At 53.3% G+C, this 17,066-nt stretch overlaps 1 protein-coding gene across 1 annotated transcript in view; it reads left to right on the plus strand.

Annotated features, from left to right (window-relative positions):
- OTOF (otoferlin) overlaps positions 1-17,066 on the plus strand; it is a 154,598-nt gene that overhangs the window by 99,084 nt on the left and 38,448 nt on the right. The window contains exons 6-16 of the mRNA XM_059728060.1: positions 1,823-1,896; positions 3,009-3,135; positions 3,794-3,848; positions 5,994-6,125; positions 7,213-7,275; positions 8,631-8,715; positions 11,430-11,589; positions 14,563-14,749; positions 15,084-15,270; positions 15,671-15,894; positions 16,502-16,610. Of these exons, the coding sequence (XP_059584043.1) occupies positions 1,823-1,896; positions 3,009-3,135; positions 3,794-3,848; positions 5,994-6,125; positions 7,213-7,275; positions 8,631-8,715; positions 11,430-11,589; positions 14,563-14,749; positions 15,084-15,270; positions 15,671-15,894; positions 16,502-16,610 (1,403 nt within the window). The remainder of the gene's footprint in view (positions 1-1,822; positions 1,897-3,008; positions 3,136-3,793; positions 3,849-5,993; positions 6,126-7,212; positions 7,276-8,630; positions 8,716-11,429; positions 11,590-14,562; positions 14,750-15,083; positions 15,271-15,670; positions 15,895-16,501; positions 16,611-17,066) is intronic.

Below are 17,066 nucleotides of genomic sequence, written 5' to 3' on the forward strand. Positions count from 1 at the left end.
GTTGCTCTCGATATCCGGCACAGGCCGCTGCTTCCGGTGTTGGTGTTGCCAGATCTTGCGGGGTGCACCGTGGTGCTACAGGGCATCTCAGGAGATGACCCATGGTCTCATGGTCAACTAACAGGCCATGTCTACACGTGCGTATTTAATGCTCGTTAGCCCAATTTAAGGCGTGCTAAAGGTGTGCAACTACACATGTGCACCCTTAATGTACCTTTGAAATGGCAATTTAAGACTCTGAGCCTAAATTTGATACCAGCATAAAGCAAGTATCAACTTGAGGTGTGATTAGTTAAAACACATTAGTGCATGTGTAGACACACTAATGTGCATTACTGTGGTGTGTGTCAATGGATACACACTACATTAATGTGCATTAGTGCATCTGCATGTGCTAATGCAACTTAGCTATTCATGCCTAAAATATAATGCACCTTAATGTGCATTAGCATGCCACGTGTAGACACATGCCTAAATTGGGTTAATGCACCTTAAGCAAAGGTGCATTAAGTTTAGACGTGCATAAATATACGTGTAGGCACACCCACAATGTACTAAATTTCCCAGGTTCAGTGGCCTTTTTGCCAATAGACTTTATGACCCTCGAAACATTTGCCAGCCATTTTTCACATACTTCTTGATATAACAGAGAGCACAGCTCAAAGAAACAGCGAAGAAAACTCTGGGAATCACGTGTTCAATCGTTCGGTGGAGAATATGACATGGATCCAGTTTAAGGACCCAAAGCTGTGTCAATATATTAAATAACTATAGTTTATGAATGTGTTATATGAACCCATTGTTCCAGTTTCTGTTCAGCCTAGAAGTCAGTATGTCAAGCTCCTGTTATATCCAACCAGCGTATTATTATTTGCTCCAACTGGGACCAGTTTCAGAGCTGGTATAAAATTGTTTTAAGTCTAAGGTTATTATTACAATGGCTTACGTAGCACAATGTGTTTTCTAGGAATATCACTTACCGAAAATATCTCAAATTCCAGCCGGCTGTGTTTCACATCCGCTTTGGGCTGGTTTTGGCTTGGCTGTCTGCTGTGTTTTTAAACGACATGTGAAAGTTGCTCAGAATATGTAGGCTGCTATAAATCAGAGCGAGTGTCCTCGCAAATGTTTTCTGCTGTCAGAAATGTCAGCCAATTTAAATGAATGCTAGTGGCAGGTGAATTTGCAATTCACAAATCAGACATCGGAAGATGCCTTCATCCCACCAGAGAACAAGGACATGACAATGTGGTGTGGGTATGTCCCATCAAAAGTAACCAAGGCACTTTTGAGTTCAGGAGTCAGGTCCTGTATTGCTATACATTTTCCTATAGTCCTATTGACAGTGGCTGGTGAAGTCGGTGGAGCAAGACCATTTGATGCTGTTGCATATTGACAGGTGGCAGGTCAAGTTTGAGAGCTCAAAATTATTCTGGATGACTTGGCCCCCATGGCAGAAGCCGGCCCAGAGGTCAGACACAACTTAAGGGTCACCTCAATAACTATAGTCTAGCCTTGATAACATGGTTGAAGTGATGTCGAAGCGTCGTGATGGCTCCTCTTCCTGGAGAACATCCCTCCCAACCTCAAGCTGGTTAGCCCAGCTCTCAACGGGCCGCTGGCAGAGGTGGCTGGACGTGCTTTTGGCCACTACACTTTGGCGTGTCCTAGCCACGCTACCCCAATGCATCACTAAGCTCAGGGAGTTGTTGCCCTTTGGGATTTGGGGTGTTTGGGGTGTTCCTACAGTGCTGCGCTGTCCAGAAAGGCCCAGACATCACCACAGCGCTTGCAACGAGCTCTCCCTTCTCCCCCGCTGCAGAGCCGGGAAAGGAGTATTTTCGGCGATGAAACTGGGCAAGATGCGCCCACCGAAAGAGGATCACCGGAAGCAAGGTACGTCCCGTGCTCCGACCCTGCCGTGGCGTGGAGAATCTCAGGTGGGCTGGGGCGCTGCCGGTTGAGTTTTAGCAAGCCCCTGCCACGGCACATGCACGCTACGCTGTACACAGCCAGTGCGATGACCTTGGGATATCCTCTGGGTTTCAGCACCTGGGTGTTCAGAGGTTGCTGAACAAACCCTCCTGCAAGGACCAAAAACCACAGGGCAAGCTTCGCTCTGTTGGAGGAGCTTACAGTCAGCAAGTGGCTGCACAGGCATACCTACGCATGAGATGCTCCCCCAAGTCAGAGCTCCTGATTTTGGGTAAATCTGGTGCCCCGCCTCCATCGAAACAGATGAACTGTGCATTTGGTTTGGTATCTCGTCTTGTTTTTTACAGGACACATCCATGGTCCAGTCAGGCCCTGTTGCTCTTTATGTCAAATGGGATCGTATTAGGGTCTGTAACAGCAGTGCTCATAAATATGGCAGGAAGGGAGCTGTAATAACACACCAAACCTTCAACCCAGGGGCTTGAGGATGTGGTCTCATGGGCTGGAACTGGAGGTCGAGCACTCCCGGTCTATAAATCCTTATATCTCACCGCCAAGGTGAGCAATGCCCAGAGCCTGCCCAGATGCAGCCTGAGCTATGCCTACCCCAGCCCAGACGGATGCTGCCCAGTCTCTGCTGGGAGCCTCCAGGGATGGAGACTGCACCGCTCCCCAGGGCTCTCACTACCCTGGGATTGAATCGAAGACTTCCTGACTCTGTGCCCTATAGCCTGAGACGTGGGGTCCTTCACTGTTCTCCTGGTTGCTGTTACAGCCCCTACCACGGCACTTCAAATGCCCCAGGTCCCGTGTTCAGTTTTTGTTTTTTGCTTGTTTTGGGAGTGGTTCTTTTTTTCAGTTGAACCCCCAAATGGCTTGCTCTTTATTTTCACTGAAACATTCCTTACTTGTATCAAAACTGCTGCCTTTCCTTGGCCTCACTTGGCCTTTAAGTTATGGGGTGGGCTCGGTGGGAGTTACCACCTGGCTTTCTCATCACGGCCAGTCACTGCTCAACCACTAGATACGTAAGAAAAATGAAGGCCCTTGTTTTGTCTGTGTCCACCCAACAGATGAACCAGCCGTCCTGGAGACAGAAGACCTGGACCGGAAAGCCATGCGGCTTGGAGGAGGCCTGGACCCAGACACCATCTCTCTGGCGTCGGTCACCGCTGTTACCACTAATGTTTCGAACAAAAGGTGAGGGAGATTTAGCTGATGGGAGATTTAGCTTGTTTTTGAAAGTCAGAATGTAGAAAAAAAGAATTGTCCAGCATTATGGCTATATACAGGACGATTGGGGCCTAATCTTCAGCTCGCTCACCCTGCCTTTGCTGCTTAACTAAAGCAGAAACCCTAGCTGCTGCTGAAGCCTAGCCTCCATGGTAGGCTCTAGGATTCTGGAAAGAGCTAAAGAGTCTTCAGGGCTGTGCCATTGGAGGAGAGAGACCAGGAGCAGCTAGCAGACAGCAAAATTACCCTAAGAAAAGTGAACTTGATTAGTGGAGCACTGCAAGCATTAAAAAAAGGAGAGCTGATTGTTAACACGTGAGTGAAGAACAATGAGACATTAAATCAATTAACTCCCTCAGTTGCTTCAATAGTAATGCCACAGCTGCTGCATTGTGAAGCAGGATTCAACACCGGGTGCTTCCACCCCAGGCAGAAAATTATGTCCCTTGCTTAAAACACCCACCCCAGTTCTGAGGTGGCGGCTTATTATGGGGGTGAAAGGTATGTGCGTTGTGTGCTAGAAACTACGGCGTCTCATCTAAGTCAGCACACTTGCAGCAGCTCATTTCTGTATTTTCATACGATGAGTGGCTTCTTTTTCTCCCCCCTCTCTCCCACTGCAAAGGTCAAAGCCTGACATCAAGATGGAGCCAAGTGCTGGCCGGCCAATGGATTACCAAGTGAGTGGTGCTGCTCTTTCCCCTTTTTCCTGTCTCCCCTAGGCCCCAGACCCAGGGGGTGGGAATGGCCTGGGGGTCAGGGGGAAGGGGCAAGATGAACATCCTGAGGACACCTTCTTTATGCTTCCAACTAAATCGCACGTTGGCTAAGCAGAACCGCCAAACACCTTTCCTCACCTGAGCTGAAGGAATGGGCATGAACACAGCCAGCCAGCTGTCAAGAAAACACACAAGATGTGCCTGAAGGGACCAGGGAATTTGTAGACAAATTGGAGAGAGTCCAGTGGAGGGCAATGGAAATGGTTGTGGGGCTGGGGGACAGGACTGGTGAGGAGAGGCTGAGGGAAATGGGCTGATTGAGTCTGCAGAAGAGAAGACCGAGGGGGATTGAATAGCAGCCTTCACCTCCCTGCAGGGGATTGCAGAGAGGATGGAGCTGGGCTGTTCTCAGTAGGGGCAGATGGTGAGAAATGGAAATCAGGAGAACTTTGTAGTGGCCTAAAGGAGCCTCTCTGGTATCGTGCCAGTTACCTTGTCACAAGTACAAATGTCTTAACTCCTGGTGTGATGTCCTAGTTAGGTCAAAACCGGTTAGGGCCGTGCTTGTAGACAATACACCTGGCCAAATTTTTGCCACCAACCCAAGCCAACGGTCATTCTTTAAGACAAGATTAGTACTGGGATCTCCTGGCTGCACCCTTTGCCAGCACCATGGGTCCTGAGACTTCAGCACTAATAACACTTTACGAGCACAGCAGCAAAGAAGACACTGATAACACCTGCCGGCATAGGCCAGGGCCGAAGCAGGCCAGCAGGAGGTGGGTGGGAACCAGTGGAGGCCATGTGCATGCAAAGTTACCCCTGGTTCGAGAAGCTGGTTTAACTTTACAGCTGCGGCTCTGGGTGGGACACAACATAGGCTGAACGAGGTTGTGGGCTTCCAGTGTTTTCACCCGCACCTTCCAATACACACACGCATGTGTGAAGCAACTCCATTCCCAGCCTCCTCTTTTGCTTTTTTTTTTGACTTTTTCTTGCCTTGTCTTTTCACATGTCTGTCAACCTGGTTGCCTACGTGACCACACAACATGGGGACTAGGTTTCAGCCCATGTCACTCCAGTAGGTAACTGTGATGTTTGTCAAATTGATTGGCCACCATCAAATAACACCTGCCCCTGACTGGGTCCAGCTGGTGAGGCTAGGAGGGCTATTTAAGAGGGTCTCTTCAGGAAGAAAAGGGGGTCGGACATTTTTTAAACACATACACAGAAGCGTGGGCCTCTGCTGCACTCTCTCGTACTCAGGATGCAGAAGTGAGCAACATACCAGAAACCTAACAGGAAGCTCAGTTTAATGTACTCTAGCTGCGTTTCAAAAGGCTGACAAGCCACCTAGATGTGCTCAAGGCTGGTTTTCCTTCTATATTTCGCTGTTGGTATTCCTTCCCAACCCCCACCTCCAGCCCTCTTGGTTCAATAAATCTGTCTGCTTTAGCACACCTCGCTGTGGGTGCTCAAGAGGGAAGGGACCCCTCAAGGTGGGCTCAGCTTTTTACTTTCCCCCTGCACAGGAGGCTGCAGGTGAGTGCTTCAGACCTATAGAAGCACTCCAAGATCCCAAGGTCTACAGGACCTGTGTATACAGGGCCCAGACAAAGACCTGAGTCTGGGTGGTGGCAGCGGTACCCCAGGAAGGGGGGTGGCCAGATGTGAGGCATCCCAGGCGAGGCACTCGGAGCTTGGTTTTTGGCCAGGTGCAGTGAGGCGGGCAGCTCAGCTCAGGAGCGCCCCTTACTGACCCACCACAGGGGAGACCATGTGTATGCAACGTGACCCTGGGTTAGCTAAGCTGGTTTAACTTTGCAGCCATGGTTCTGGGTGAGACATGGGGGGATGCACCGGCGGCTGAATGAAGTGGGGGTTTCCAGTGTTTTCATCCCCACCTTCCACTACACATGCACATGCACATATACATGTACCTCAGGTCAGGGCTTGGGCCCATTAGCACTAGGGTGGGAGGGGTTTTCTGTGGCTCTTCTGCGGGGGTCACTCCAGCATTGGACGTGCCTCAGCAAATGAGGCCAAAGGAAGGTGTGAGGGTCAAACCGAGTCTGACCGGGGGGGCCTGTGCCTTTCCTCCCGCAGGTGAGCATCACGGTCATCGAGGCACGGCAGCTGGTGGGGCTGAACATGGACCCTGTGGTGTGCGTGGAGGTGGGAGATGAGAAGAAGTACACCTCCATGAAGGAGTCCACCAACTGCCCCTACTACAACGAGGTGAGCTGGCCCCTTCCTCATGTGCTTCGCCGAGATAAGCCTTATCCAGGATCCTTCCAAGAGACTAGATCGAGTGAGGACACTCATAGATTTCATAGATTTCATAGACGTTAGGGCTGGAAGGGACCTCGGAGGATCATCGAGTCCCGCCCCGCGCCCCAGGGGCAGGAAGTCAGCTGGGGTCATAGGATCCGACTGAGCACTTGTCCTTTCCAAGCTGTGCGTTTCAGGGAGTTGAGGTGAAATCCCCCACTCGCCTTGCCCCCGATGTCTGGCTGGACCAGCTGCATGGGCAGCCCATGAGGTAGAACTTGCCCCGGTGCCAGGAGGATGCTGGCTCTTCTGAGTGTGCGAGGACTGACAAAAATGCCTCTGGCTGGCGCCTTTCTCCATTCGCAGGGCGAGGCCTGACCTGGAGTCTCATACCAAGCCCTCACCCTGGGATGAGGAGGATATACAGCATGGAGCTCCCAACCAGACCCCAGCTGCCCCATGGGGGTATGGGTCTGGTTCTGAGCCGGCCTGTCTATCTTAGTTGTGGTCATGTAAGAGTGATGTTTTAACTGTGATGGTCTAGAGAGGCAAGGATCTTTAAAGTGGTCTCTTGTAATGCATAAAGCTAGACCAGCTTTCGAATGCACGACCTAGTTCCCCAGGTCTGATCCGAAGAAGCCAGGCACGGCATAGTCATTTCTTTAGTTGGTCTGATTTGGGCATTATGTTCCTTCCCGGCTTCTCGAACCCGTACGGCTCAGAAGAAGAGTCAAGCAGCAGGAAGGCAGGAGAAGCTTTTTGCAAATGTGGAGGAACGTGTTTGCTCCATTGCTGCCCAGACTGAGAAGCCCTGCGCCCCTTCCCCAGACCTTCAGAGCAGATAGACTGGCCTTTTGGTGCCATTGACACCAGCACTGTACATTTTTAAGGCCCCTCTGCCAAGGGCCTGTGCCATCCTCATGGCGACATCCCTTGGATCCAGGTCCCCGGGGCTGCTGTTTGTTACCAGGGCTTGGACCCCCCGCCCCCCCACATCTGTCTGAAAGGTGCCGGCATTTTCCCCCCGCGCTTACCTCTCCTTTTCCTTTGCCAGTACTTTGTCTTCGATTTCCACGTGCCCCCGGACGTCATGTTTGATAAGATCATCAAGTTGTCGGTAAGCGCGTGCGTGATCCCTTCTTCATCCCCGCCGGGTGCTAAGGGGAAGAGGCTGTTCCTCCTGCCGGGGGAAGGTGCCATGGGGGCTTCTTGGGCCAGGAGCTGTGCCCACGTGCGGCAGTCCTGACCTGGAGTGGCTCCTTTCTGCCCTAATTCTGCCAATGCACCCTTGACCTGCCCAAACCCCCAACTTCTCCCACACTCTTGGCTCTGCTGATGCCCTCCGTCGTTCCAGGCCTGGCCGCACCTCGGCAATCCTCGCTCCAACCTAGAGCCATGGCAGCTCCCATCTCACCGCCCTTCTCCCAGCCTCTTTTCCTCCATCCCATCCTTTCCTAGAGTGTAAGGGCCCCAGACTCCATTTGTACCGTCCAAGCCATGGACTTCCCCCACAAGCCCCAGTGCTGAGCCTGCTGCCTTGGGTTTCCTGCTCTGAGGCACACAGAAGACCCAGGTACCCATGACTTCTCCCCTGGCAGGGAATTGAAGAGGCGAGGCTGATCCTAGCAAGTGGCCACATACCACAGTGCAAAAGAAGACATCCCCCCCACCCCAAAGTCAAAGTCAGTCTGGTCTGACCCGGAGATGAATTCCTTCCAAGCCCATCATTTTGCCCCAGAGTTTATAAGCAAGACTTATAAGCCAAGTGTCTAAAATGGACTCACTCCATGACCACAGAAGTCTGCTTCCCCCACTTTTCCATCACCAGATCTGGCCAATCTCTGAGAGAAGCAAAAAACCCGAGGTGGCACAAGCACGAAAAATGCTACCATATCTGGCCAACATTTGTGGGGAGGGTGGAATCCTTCCCGACCCCTGCAGATGACCATCCCTAGTCCTGAAGCATGTGTGGATTAAAGTTATCCCAAGTCAGTCCACACATGCAGTGTTAATGCGCTTTAATGTGTCTACATGTGCATTAATGTGCTTTAACTGTTCGCACCTAAATTTGATACTTGCATTTGCAGGTATCATATGTAGGCACTAATAGCCTAAATTCACCATTTTTAATGTGCATTAAGGGTGCGCACGTGTAGACATATGCCCTTCATGCACATCAATTTAGGCTAATGCACATTAAAGTGTCATGTGTAGATGCGCCCTCCATGCCCCAGCCCAGCTTTGCTAAGGGGCCTCAAGGGCTGAGCTCCAGCATCCTTGGCAGAGACTGTCAAACGCACCGAGTTGCATGGTTTGGAGACATGCCCCACAAAGCCTTGAGCCCCCACAAACTCATCTCGTGCATGACCTACCAGACCCGGAGTCCGGATCCCTTGTGCGCTGCCCTGATCCATCAGATAGTCTCCATTTCACTGAACATGCTGATTGTCTCCTGCCTCTTTTGGTTTCAAGGTGATCCACTCTAAGAACCTCCTGCGCAGCGGGACCTTGGTGGGCTCCTTCAAAATGGACGTGGGGATGGTTTACACACAGCCTGGTAGGTAGCTGGTGGGTGGGGAGATCTGCGCTTAGATGTAGGCACGTCTGTCTCTGTCTGCTACGGTGCCCTTCCCCTAGAGGTGTGGGTCTTGGAGGTCCTTAGCTCCCACTGACTATTCCTGTGGCTTACAAGCCAGGAAGGGTGGAAAGTGAAGACAAACCACATGCTTGCTACAGGGTAAGCTGATCTATCCTGTGGTACAAGTGGTGTGGATGCACGACAGGGTCGTACTCCTCCAATCCAGGCAGAGTTACCTCTGAGAATGAAAGGAGTAGCTATGTACTGGTATAAGTTAGCCTGGGGTATTCCTCATGCATCTGCTGCACTACTTACCGTATTACCTGGATCTAAGATGACCCTGAATTTAAGATGACCTCCAAGTAATTACATTTTAGACATGTCGTGTGTTCAGTTCTGGGCCCCCCACTACAGAAAGGATGCGGACACATTGGAGAGAGTCCAGTGGAGGGCAGTGAAAATGGTTGTGGGCTGGGGGACATGACTGGTGAGGAGAGGCTGAGGGAAATGGGCTGATTGAGGCTGCAGAAGAGAATACCGAGGAGGATTGAATAGCAGCCTTCACCTCCCTGCAGGGGGGCTGCAGAGAGGATGGAGCTGGGCTGGTCTCAGTGGGGGCAGATGGCAGGACAAGGAGCAATGGGCTCAAGCTGCAGCAAGGGAAGTTGAGGTTGGATATTAGGAAAAACTTTCTCACCAGGAGGGTGCTGAAGCAGTGGATCGGGGTACCAAGAGAGCAAGGTTCCCTCTAAGGTGCACACGTGCACGGCCGCGCACAACTAAAAGTGTGACCGTGCACAGCCTTTCCAAGGCTGCGCACCAGGAGAGGCTGGACGGCTCCGCCAGCTCCGGGGAAGTGCTGTGCTCCCCCGCATCAGAGCTGGGGAGTGGAGCGCTTCCCCAGAGCCAGCGGAGCCCGCGCCAGCCCCCGCGCCAGCCTCCAGCCCTGCCTTGCCTCACCTTGGGGAGGTGCCGCTGCCTGCCCCAGCTCCGGGACACTGCTCTGCTCCCTGGCATGGGGCATGTCCTGCAGTGTCCTGGAGCTGGCGGAGCTTCACTGGGGCAGGCAGTGGCTCCTCTCCGAGGAGAGGCAAGGCAGGGATGGAGGCTGGCGCAGGGTCCGCCGGCTCTGGGGAAGTGCTCCACTCCCCAGCCCTGATGTGGGGGAGCGGAGCACTTCCCCGGAGCCAGAGGAGCCTGCGCCAGACCCTGCCTTCCAGCCACTGGCCCCTGGCCCTAGCCCCTGGCCCCCAGTTCCAGCCACCGGCCCCCGGCCCCAGCCACCGGCCCCCAGCTCCCAGCCTCTGGCCCCCGGCTCCCAGCCCCTGGCCCCAGCCTCCAGCCATAGGCCCCTGGCTTCATCCCCTGGCCCCTGGCCCCTGGCTCCCAGCTCCAGCCCCTGGCCTCTGGTCCCCCGGCCCCAGCCTCCAGCCACCAGCCCCCCGGCTCCAGCCCCCGGCTCCCAGCTCCAGCCTCTGGCTGCCAACTCCAGCCCCTGGCCCCCGGCTCCAGCCTCCAGCCACCGGTCCCTAGCTTCAGCCCCTGGCCCCCAGCTCCAGCCCCCTTTGGTAAGTGTCCCACACCGGACCGAGGCGGCACGCTCACGGACTGCTGCTCCTTGGAGGGAACATTGCTAGAGAGGTGCTGGGATCTCCATCCTTGGTGGTTTTGAAGCCCCGGGTGGACGAAGCCTTGGCTGCGATGATGCAGTTGGGGCTGGTCCTGCTTGGAGCAGGGGTTGGACGAGATATGACCTCCTGAGCTCCCTTCCAGCCCTCATTTTCTATGATTTTCTATGGAAAACCTATAAATGTGTTACAATTTTCCACGTACAGAATCTAATTGTTGGAGGGTCATCTTTAATTCATCCCCCCTCCACATTACTGTATGGGAGCAGGCAGTGGGGGAGCAGGGGGTCAAGCAGCTTGCCCCCTGCTTGTGCCTGACCCCCTGCCACCTCTGCCCCTTGCCTGGTCCCCCTTGTAGCCTCAGCACCCACCTTCCCCTTCTGTCTCTGCTCCCCCTCCTGTGCCTTCCCACCTCCCAGCCTCCCCTTCTCCCCACGGCCTCCCCTCCCCACCACTGCTTCCCACTCCCTCTCCCCACCTCTGCTCCCTGCTTCCCTGCCAACCTTGCCCTTGCTCCGTTGCAGCAGACGCTGTCCCTGGTTTAGCCTGGGGCACTGAGCACAGCCCCAGCTCAGCCCCACATAGCCGCCTTGCTATAGGGCCCAGCTGGGGCCATGCCCGGTGCCCCAGGCTGCAGTGTGGATGGAGAAAGGGAAGGGGGCAGAGAAAGGGGCAGATGGAGGAGCAGAGGCTGCTTGGGAGGGGGGAAGAGGCTGCAAGGGGGAGAGGGTAGGATGCAGAGGTGGTGGCAAAGGTATGGGCAGCTGGAAATCCAGGTAGGGGCTAAAGCCCGAGCCCTAGCAGCTGCCTGCTCCCTCCCACACTTGTACTCAATTCTAAGACCAGGGGCTTCCTCCTCCCACGATAAATGGGGGGTCGTCTTAGAATCGAGTAAGCGCGATCGTTAAGTCCTGGGGTAGTCACACGTTCAGTGCAGGACAGCTCTCCTGCCACCAGGGCAGTTGTCAGGGGAAAGCGTCATGCGTCCGCTCGGACCACGGAGTAAAACCCAGGGTAGACGGCTCTCGAATCCTTGCCTGGCTTTGCTTCCCACCTGACTTTCAGAGCACCAGTTCTACCACAAATGGGCCATCCTGTCCGACCCCGAGGACCTCACGGCTGGGCTGAAAGGCTACCTGAAGTGCGACATCGCGGTGGTGGGGAAAGGGGACACCATCAAGACGCCGCACAAAGCCAACGAGACCGACGAGGACGATATCGAGGGGTGAGAATCTGCCCGGCTGGTTTCTCCAGGGTCCTCCCGCTTTCCCGTGGGGCTCTGTGCATGGCATGCACGGGGGGAAGGAAGCAGTCACCTCCAGGCACTGCTCACATCTTTTACCCTCCCATATCTTCCTGGGGAAACGGCAGGGGTCGGACTTGATGATCTGCTCAGGTCCCTTCCAACCCGACCAACTATGAAACTATGAAATGAAGCCCAGGCCACGGGCATGCCAATGCCATGCAGTGTGGCAGGCACTGCTGTGCCAGCTGCGGGGCTGGGATTTGATTGGCCACGTCAGGGATTCAGCTGCAATTAATTGATGCAATCCCAAGCCCAGGAGCAGTCAGACAGTGACGTGCAACGAGCCTTCAAAAATGCTATCGCCATTACCAAGCGCCTAGTAGATGGCATCGTCACTGCGGTTATTAATGACCGTGCTTATGAGGTCACAAGTGTTTGATCAAAATACTTGCAATTCCCGCAGTCCTGTGCTGCCAGACCAGCTAGCAAAGAGCCCCTTACATTTCTCATTACATCCTCTTCTTCTGCCTTCCAGACACCGATGAAATCTAGCCCCGAACCTCCGCGCCTGTCTCGTTCCTCCCGCAGCAGCTGAACCTCTTCCTACTTTCTTGGGTTACCCTTAGTCCATGCTCAGTGGGTTTTTCGAGGCAGATTGGAGCCAAGTGGTTGACGCACCAAACTTCTTGCTGTTGTTACCACATCTTCTGGGTTAATGTGTCTGAGGCCCAGCACCTTGCACGTTCCCAGCATTAGCACTTCCGCAGCCCGAACCACGGATCCCTGAAGCCTTGATTCGTGCTTGTGTATAAGAATTGACTCCAATGTGCCGTCACCTCTTACCTATCTTGCACCTTTTGCACCTCTTACCTTTCCTTAATATGTAGAATCATAGAAAATGAGGGTTGGAGGGACCTTGGGAGGTCACATCTATACCAAGCCGCTGCTCCAAGCAGGACCAGCCCCAACTACATCCCAGACAAGGCTTTGTCTACCCAGGTCTTCAAAACCTCCAGGATGGAGAGTCCACAACTTCTCTAAGGAGCCTGTTCCAGTCTTTTACTACCCTCCCCATGAGAAAGTTTTTCCTAATATCCAACCTCAACTTCCCTTGCTGCAGCTTGAGCCCATTGCTCCTTGTCCTGCCATCTGCCCCCACTGAGTCCAGCTCCATCCTCTTTCAAACCCCGCTTCATGTAGCTGAAGGCTGCTATCAAATCCCCCCTCAGTCTTCTCTTTTCCAGACTAAATCATCCCATTTCCCTCAGCCTCTCCTCACCAGTCCTGTCCCCCAGCCCCACAACCCTTTTCATTACTCTCCACTGGACTCTCTCCGACTTGTCCACATCCTTTCTGTAGTGGGGGCCCACAGCTGGACACCGGACTCCAGATGTGGCCTCCCCAGTGCTGAATAGAGGGAAGAATCACTGCCTCGATCTGCTGGCATCGCTCCTACTAACATAGTCCAGTATTGCAGCAGGATGTCCAGAGAGGGGGTGAGAAAAGATCCCACCTCCAAGACAATTTATCTGTACCGATGAGACTCTCTTCTCAGACGCTGCGATGCCAATAGGAAGACGGCTCCCATCCAAGGAGATTCAGTTATCCTGGGAGGGGCATAGTTGGCAGACGAAGCCCTTCTGTTGCCATAATCACGTCTCCACTAAGGGCTTTGCCCACGCAGCTCTGTTGGCACAGCTGTGGCGGCCACAGCCTTGCAGTGCAAACAAGACCTCAGTCCACTGGCTGAGCATCTACTAGCCCAGTTGCTTTGGCAGGAAGCTAATGACAGATTGAGCCCAGGAGACTGATCCCCCATGCTTGCCACTGCCTCTGTCCTGCTGGGACTGGGGATGAAGGATGATTACAGAGAGGATGAAGATGGGCTTTTCTCTGTGGCCATAGGGGACAGGAGTGGGAGCAATGGCCTCAAGCTGCAGCAGGGGAGATTGAGGTTGGAGATGAGGAGAGACTTTCTGACTGTGAGCATGGTTGGGAACAGGTGTGGTTGGGAGAAGCAGTGGCATCTCCATCCTTGGAAGTCGCCAAGAGAAGTTTGGACAGACACTTGGCTGGATGGTTTATTAGGGTTGATACTGCCTTGAGCAAGAGGCTGGACTAGGAGACCTTGTGAGGTCCCATCCAATCCCTATTTTCTTATGATCCTATGAGTAGAGAGGTCCCTCAGCCTCTGGAGATGTTATTGTAGAGCCTGCCTTCTTGGTATCGATGCCAAATACCAGAGAGAGAGGTCCATGTGGTTTAAAACTGAGTCCTCAACCCATTGGATCCCATGGGCTTTAATGCTGAATCAGGGCCCTTTGCCTGGTTACACTGGCCCCAATCAGGCTAGAAGGGACATTGCAGACTATCCAGAACAAACTCTTCAAAGCCTTATTCTGTACCTGTTTCAACTCATCGCAGATGCATTGGTATGACTCACGAGACCACCAGTTACTTTGGATCCAGCGACATGTGTCTCTGTCCTAGGTGGTACCAAGCGAGTTATCCCATCTCCCCGCAGAGCACTGCAATGAAGTTCCCATCATTGTCTGGTTAAAGTGCATTGCTCCTGGGCAGATCTGAGGGTGGAGGCCAGCAGAGAGGAGGCCATTTGGATTGCTCCTCTCCTTGCATCTCTATCCAGATGATCCAAGCTCTTTGTCACGTGCTTTCCAACATAGATGACCTCTGAATCCAGGGAAGCAAGAATATCCACCCCCAGGAAATGGCTGGCTTCCTTCTGTAATGGGGAAGGTGGGCTGGGAGTAGGGATGAGGCCAGCCAAGTGTGTGGCCCTAGGTAGGATCATCTCTTCACACCCTTCTTCAGTGCTTCGTCCCCTTTGAAGTCTCCACCTTCAAGGCCATTTCTCAGCCATGTAGTGGCTACCCATCCCATCCTCTTGGGCCCCAGTGACTTCAGCCCAGGATATCTATGTCCACATTGCAGGAACCTGCTCCTCCCCGATGGCGTCCCCCCAGAGAGACAGTGGGCTCGCTTCTACGTCAAGATCTACCGTGCAGAGGGGCTCCCGCGTATGAACACCAGCATCATGGCCAACGTGAAGAAGGCTCTCATTGGGGAGAACAAGGACCTGGTGGATCCCTATGTCCAAGTGCTCTTTGCAGGGCAACGGGTAAGTCAGTTGGTCACCGAATTGGGGGTGGGAGGTAGCTGGTCATGGCTCATGGGAGCTACCATGTCAGGGCTGCTTGGGGGTTTTCAGGGGTGAAGGTTCAAATTGTGGCCCACCTTGTGTCATACACCACGTTCTCCTGCCTTGGCTGTATGAGTGCTTCCAAGTGCTTTGCAATAGCCTGGAGGTCCCATTGCATCTGCTGGGAAGGGACAGTCCCCGAACCAGTGCAAGTGCCATTGGTCCCCAGCAAGGGAGGGAGCCAGGAGTGATGGGAACCAGATGCCTCATCCACTTTGAGTCCCTCAGTCTCCTTCTTCCTCCCACCGGGCAGGGGAAGACGTCAGTGCAGAAGAGCAGCTACGAGCCCCAGTGGCACGAGCAGATCGTTTTCACGGAGATGTTCCCCCCGCTGTGCAAGAGGATCAAGATCCAGATCCGGGACTCAGACAAGGTCAACGACGTAGCCATTGGGACACACTTCATTGACCTGCGGAAGATCTCCAACGAGGGGGACAAAGGTGATAATGAGGGACGGGTCAGCGGGGGGGGGAGGGGTGTAACGCCACCTTCTTCATGGCATCTCGCCTATCCTGACCAGTCCTGGGGCCTGAATTCATCCCAGAAAGTGCTCAGCAAACCCCCTTCCAAAACCTGGGCCCTTCAGAGCATCTCCAGTGCAGCCTGTAATGGACTGGGTCATAGGCAGCCTTGCCTAGTAGTTAGCCCACCGAGGGAAAGCAGGAACCAGGGATATAATCTAAAACCCGGGCTGACTCAGGGTTTGGGAGCTGAGTGACCAGATCCAAAAGCCTATGTGTCCTACCCGTGTTCAAGCAAGACCCTATCCCTGCTCGTGCCGACATGCAAACATCCCTTGCCTTGTTCATCATGTGGGCTGTCTCTGTGGTCACGCCACAGGCTTCCTGCCCACCTTTGGCCCAGCCTGGGTGAACATGTACGGCTCCACCCGCAACTACACGCTGATGGATGAGCACCAGGACCTGAATGAAGGGCTGGGAGAGGGCGTCTCCTTCCGCGCCCGGCTGCTCATCAGCCTGGCCATCGAGATCCTGGACACGAGCAACCCCGAGATCAACAGCTCCACCGAGGTGCAAGTGGAGCAGGCCACGCCGGTCGCAGACGTGAGTATTGCACATCTGCTGACGGCGCTGTAGAGGCGGAGGCTCCATCATGTAGACAGACGTGGAGCTACGTCTCTACAGACCTCATTAGCCAGGGTGTGTTCTTCTCGTTCTGTGGGCGAGCAGCCATTTGGGCGCATTCAGGAAAGTTAACGAGGTGAATTTTTGAAGCGAGTTAGTTGAACCGGATGCAACCCCTGTGTGAACGCCAGCATTCAGAACGAGCGTGACCTGCAGTCAATGTCACTTAACTCCCTTCCACAGTAAATGAAGTGAAACTGAATTAAGGCCGTCTACATTCCCAAGGAAAATCTCCCTACAGGGGTTGAATTTGTTGGCTTTAAAAATTAATTCAGATTAATTTAATGGCCTTGTGTGGGACATTAGCTTTCAGTATCCAGGTGCATACCATTGCTCTCTTTCCCTTGCACTGAGCCCCTTAGAAAACCAATGTGAGGGGATCCCCCAAACAGAGCCTACCTGGGCACCAACACACATTGCTAATTCAGAGACGTCCCACCAGTCCTAGCTGGAGGGACTTGATAATCTATAAACCAGATAAACTGATCTCAGGCCGCTGTGCTAATGACCTGGTTTCCTCCTGCAGAATTGCACTGGGAAAATGGAGGAGTTCTTCCTCTTCGGAGCCTTCCTGGAAGCATCCATGATCGATAGAAAGATTGGGGACAAGCCCATCAACTTTGAGGTCACCATAGGTTGGTCTGCTATTCTTTGTTTTGTTTCGTTTGGTTTGGAAGCGATGGGATGACAGGCTTCCTAATGAAGCCCCCGGCACAGATGCAGCAGTAAAGGCCGGTGGAGCTCCCCATCACAGAATGGGTTCACTGGACCTCAGTCCCTGCCAACACTATAAAGCCCTGTAAGGTGCTGGTCTCACATTAGCAGCACAATGAAGAATAGGACCACCAAGCAGCGAGCATAGTAGGCTCATCTACATGAGATGTGTTAATGCACATTAGCCTAATTTAATGTGCATTAAAGACACACTTCTACACATGTACACCCTTAATGTGCATTACAAATGATGAATTTAGGCTAATCACACCTTAATTTGATACCCGCAAATGCACGTATCAAATTTAGGCACAAATACTTAAAGCACGTTAATGCACGTGTAGACACATTAAAGCACATTAAGTGGAGTAAATTGG

The sequence above is a fragment of the Alligator mississippiensis genome, chromosome 1 (assembly GCF_030867095.1).
Source record: "Alligator mississippiensis isolate rAllMis1 chromosome 1, rAllMis1, whole genome shotgun sequence".
Taxonomy (NCBI): Eukaryota; Metazoa; Chordata; order Crocodylia; family Alligatoridae; genus Alligator; species Alligator mississippiensis.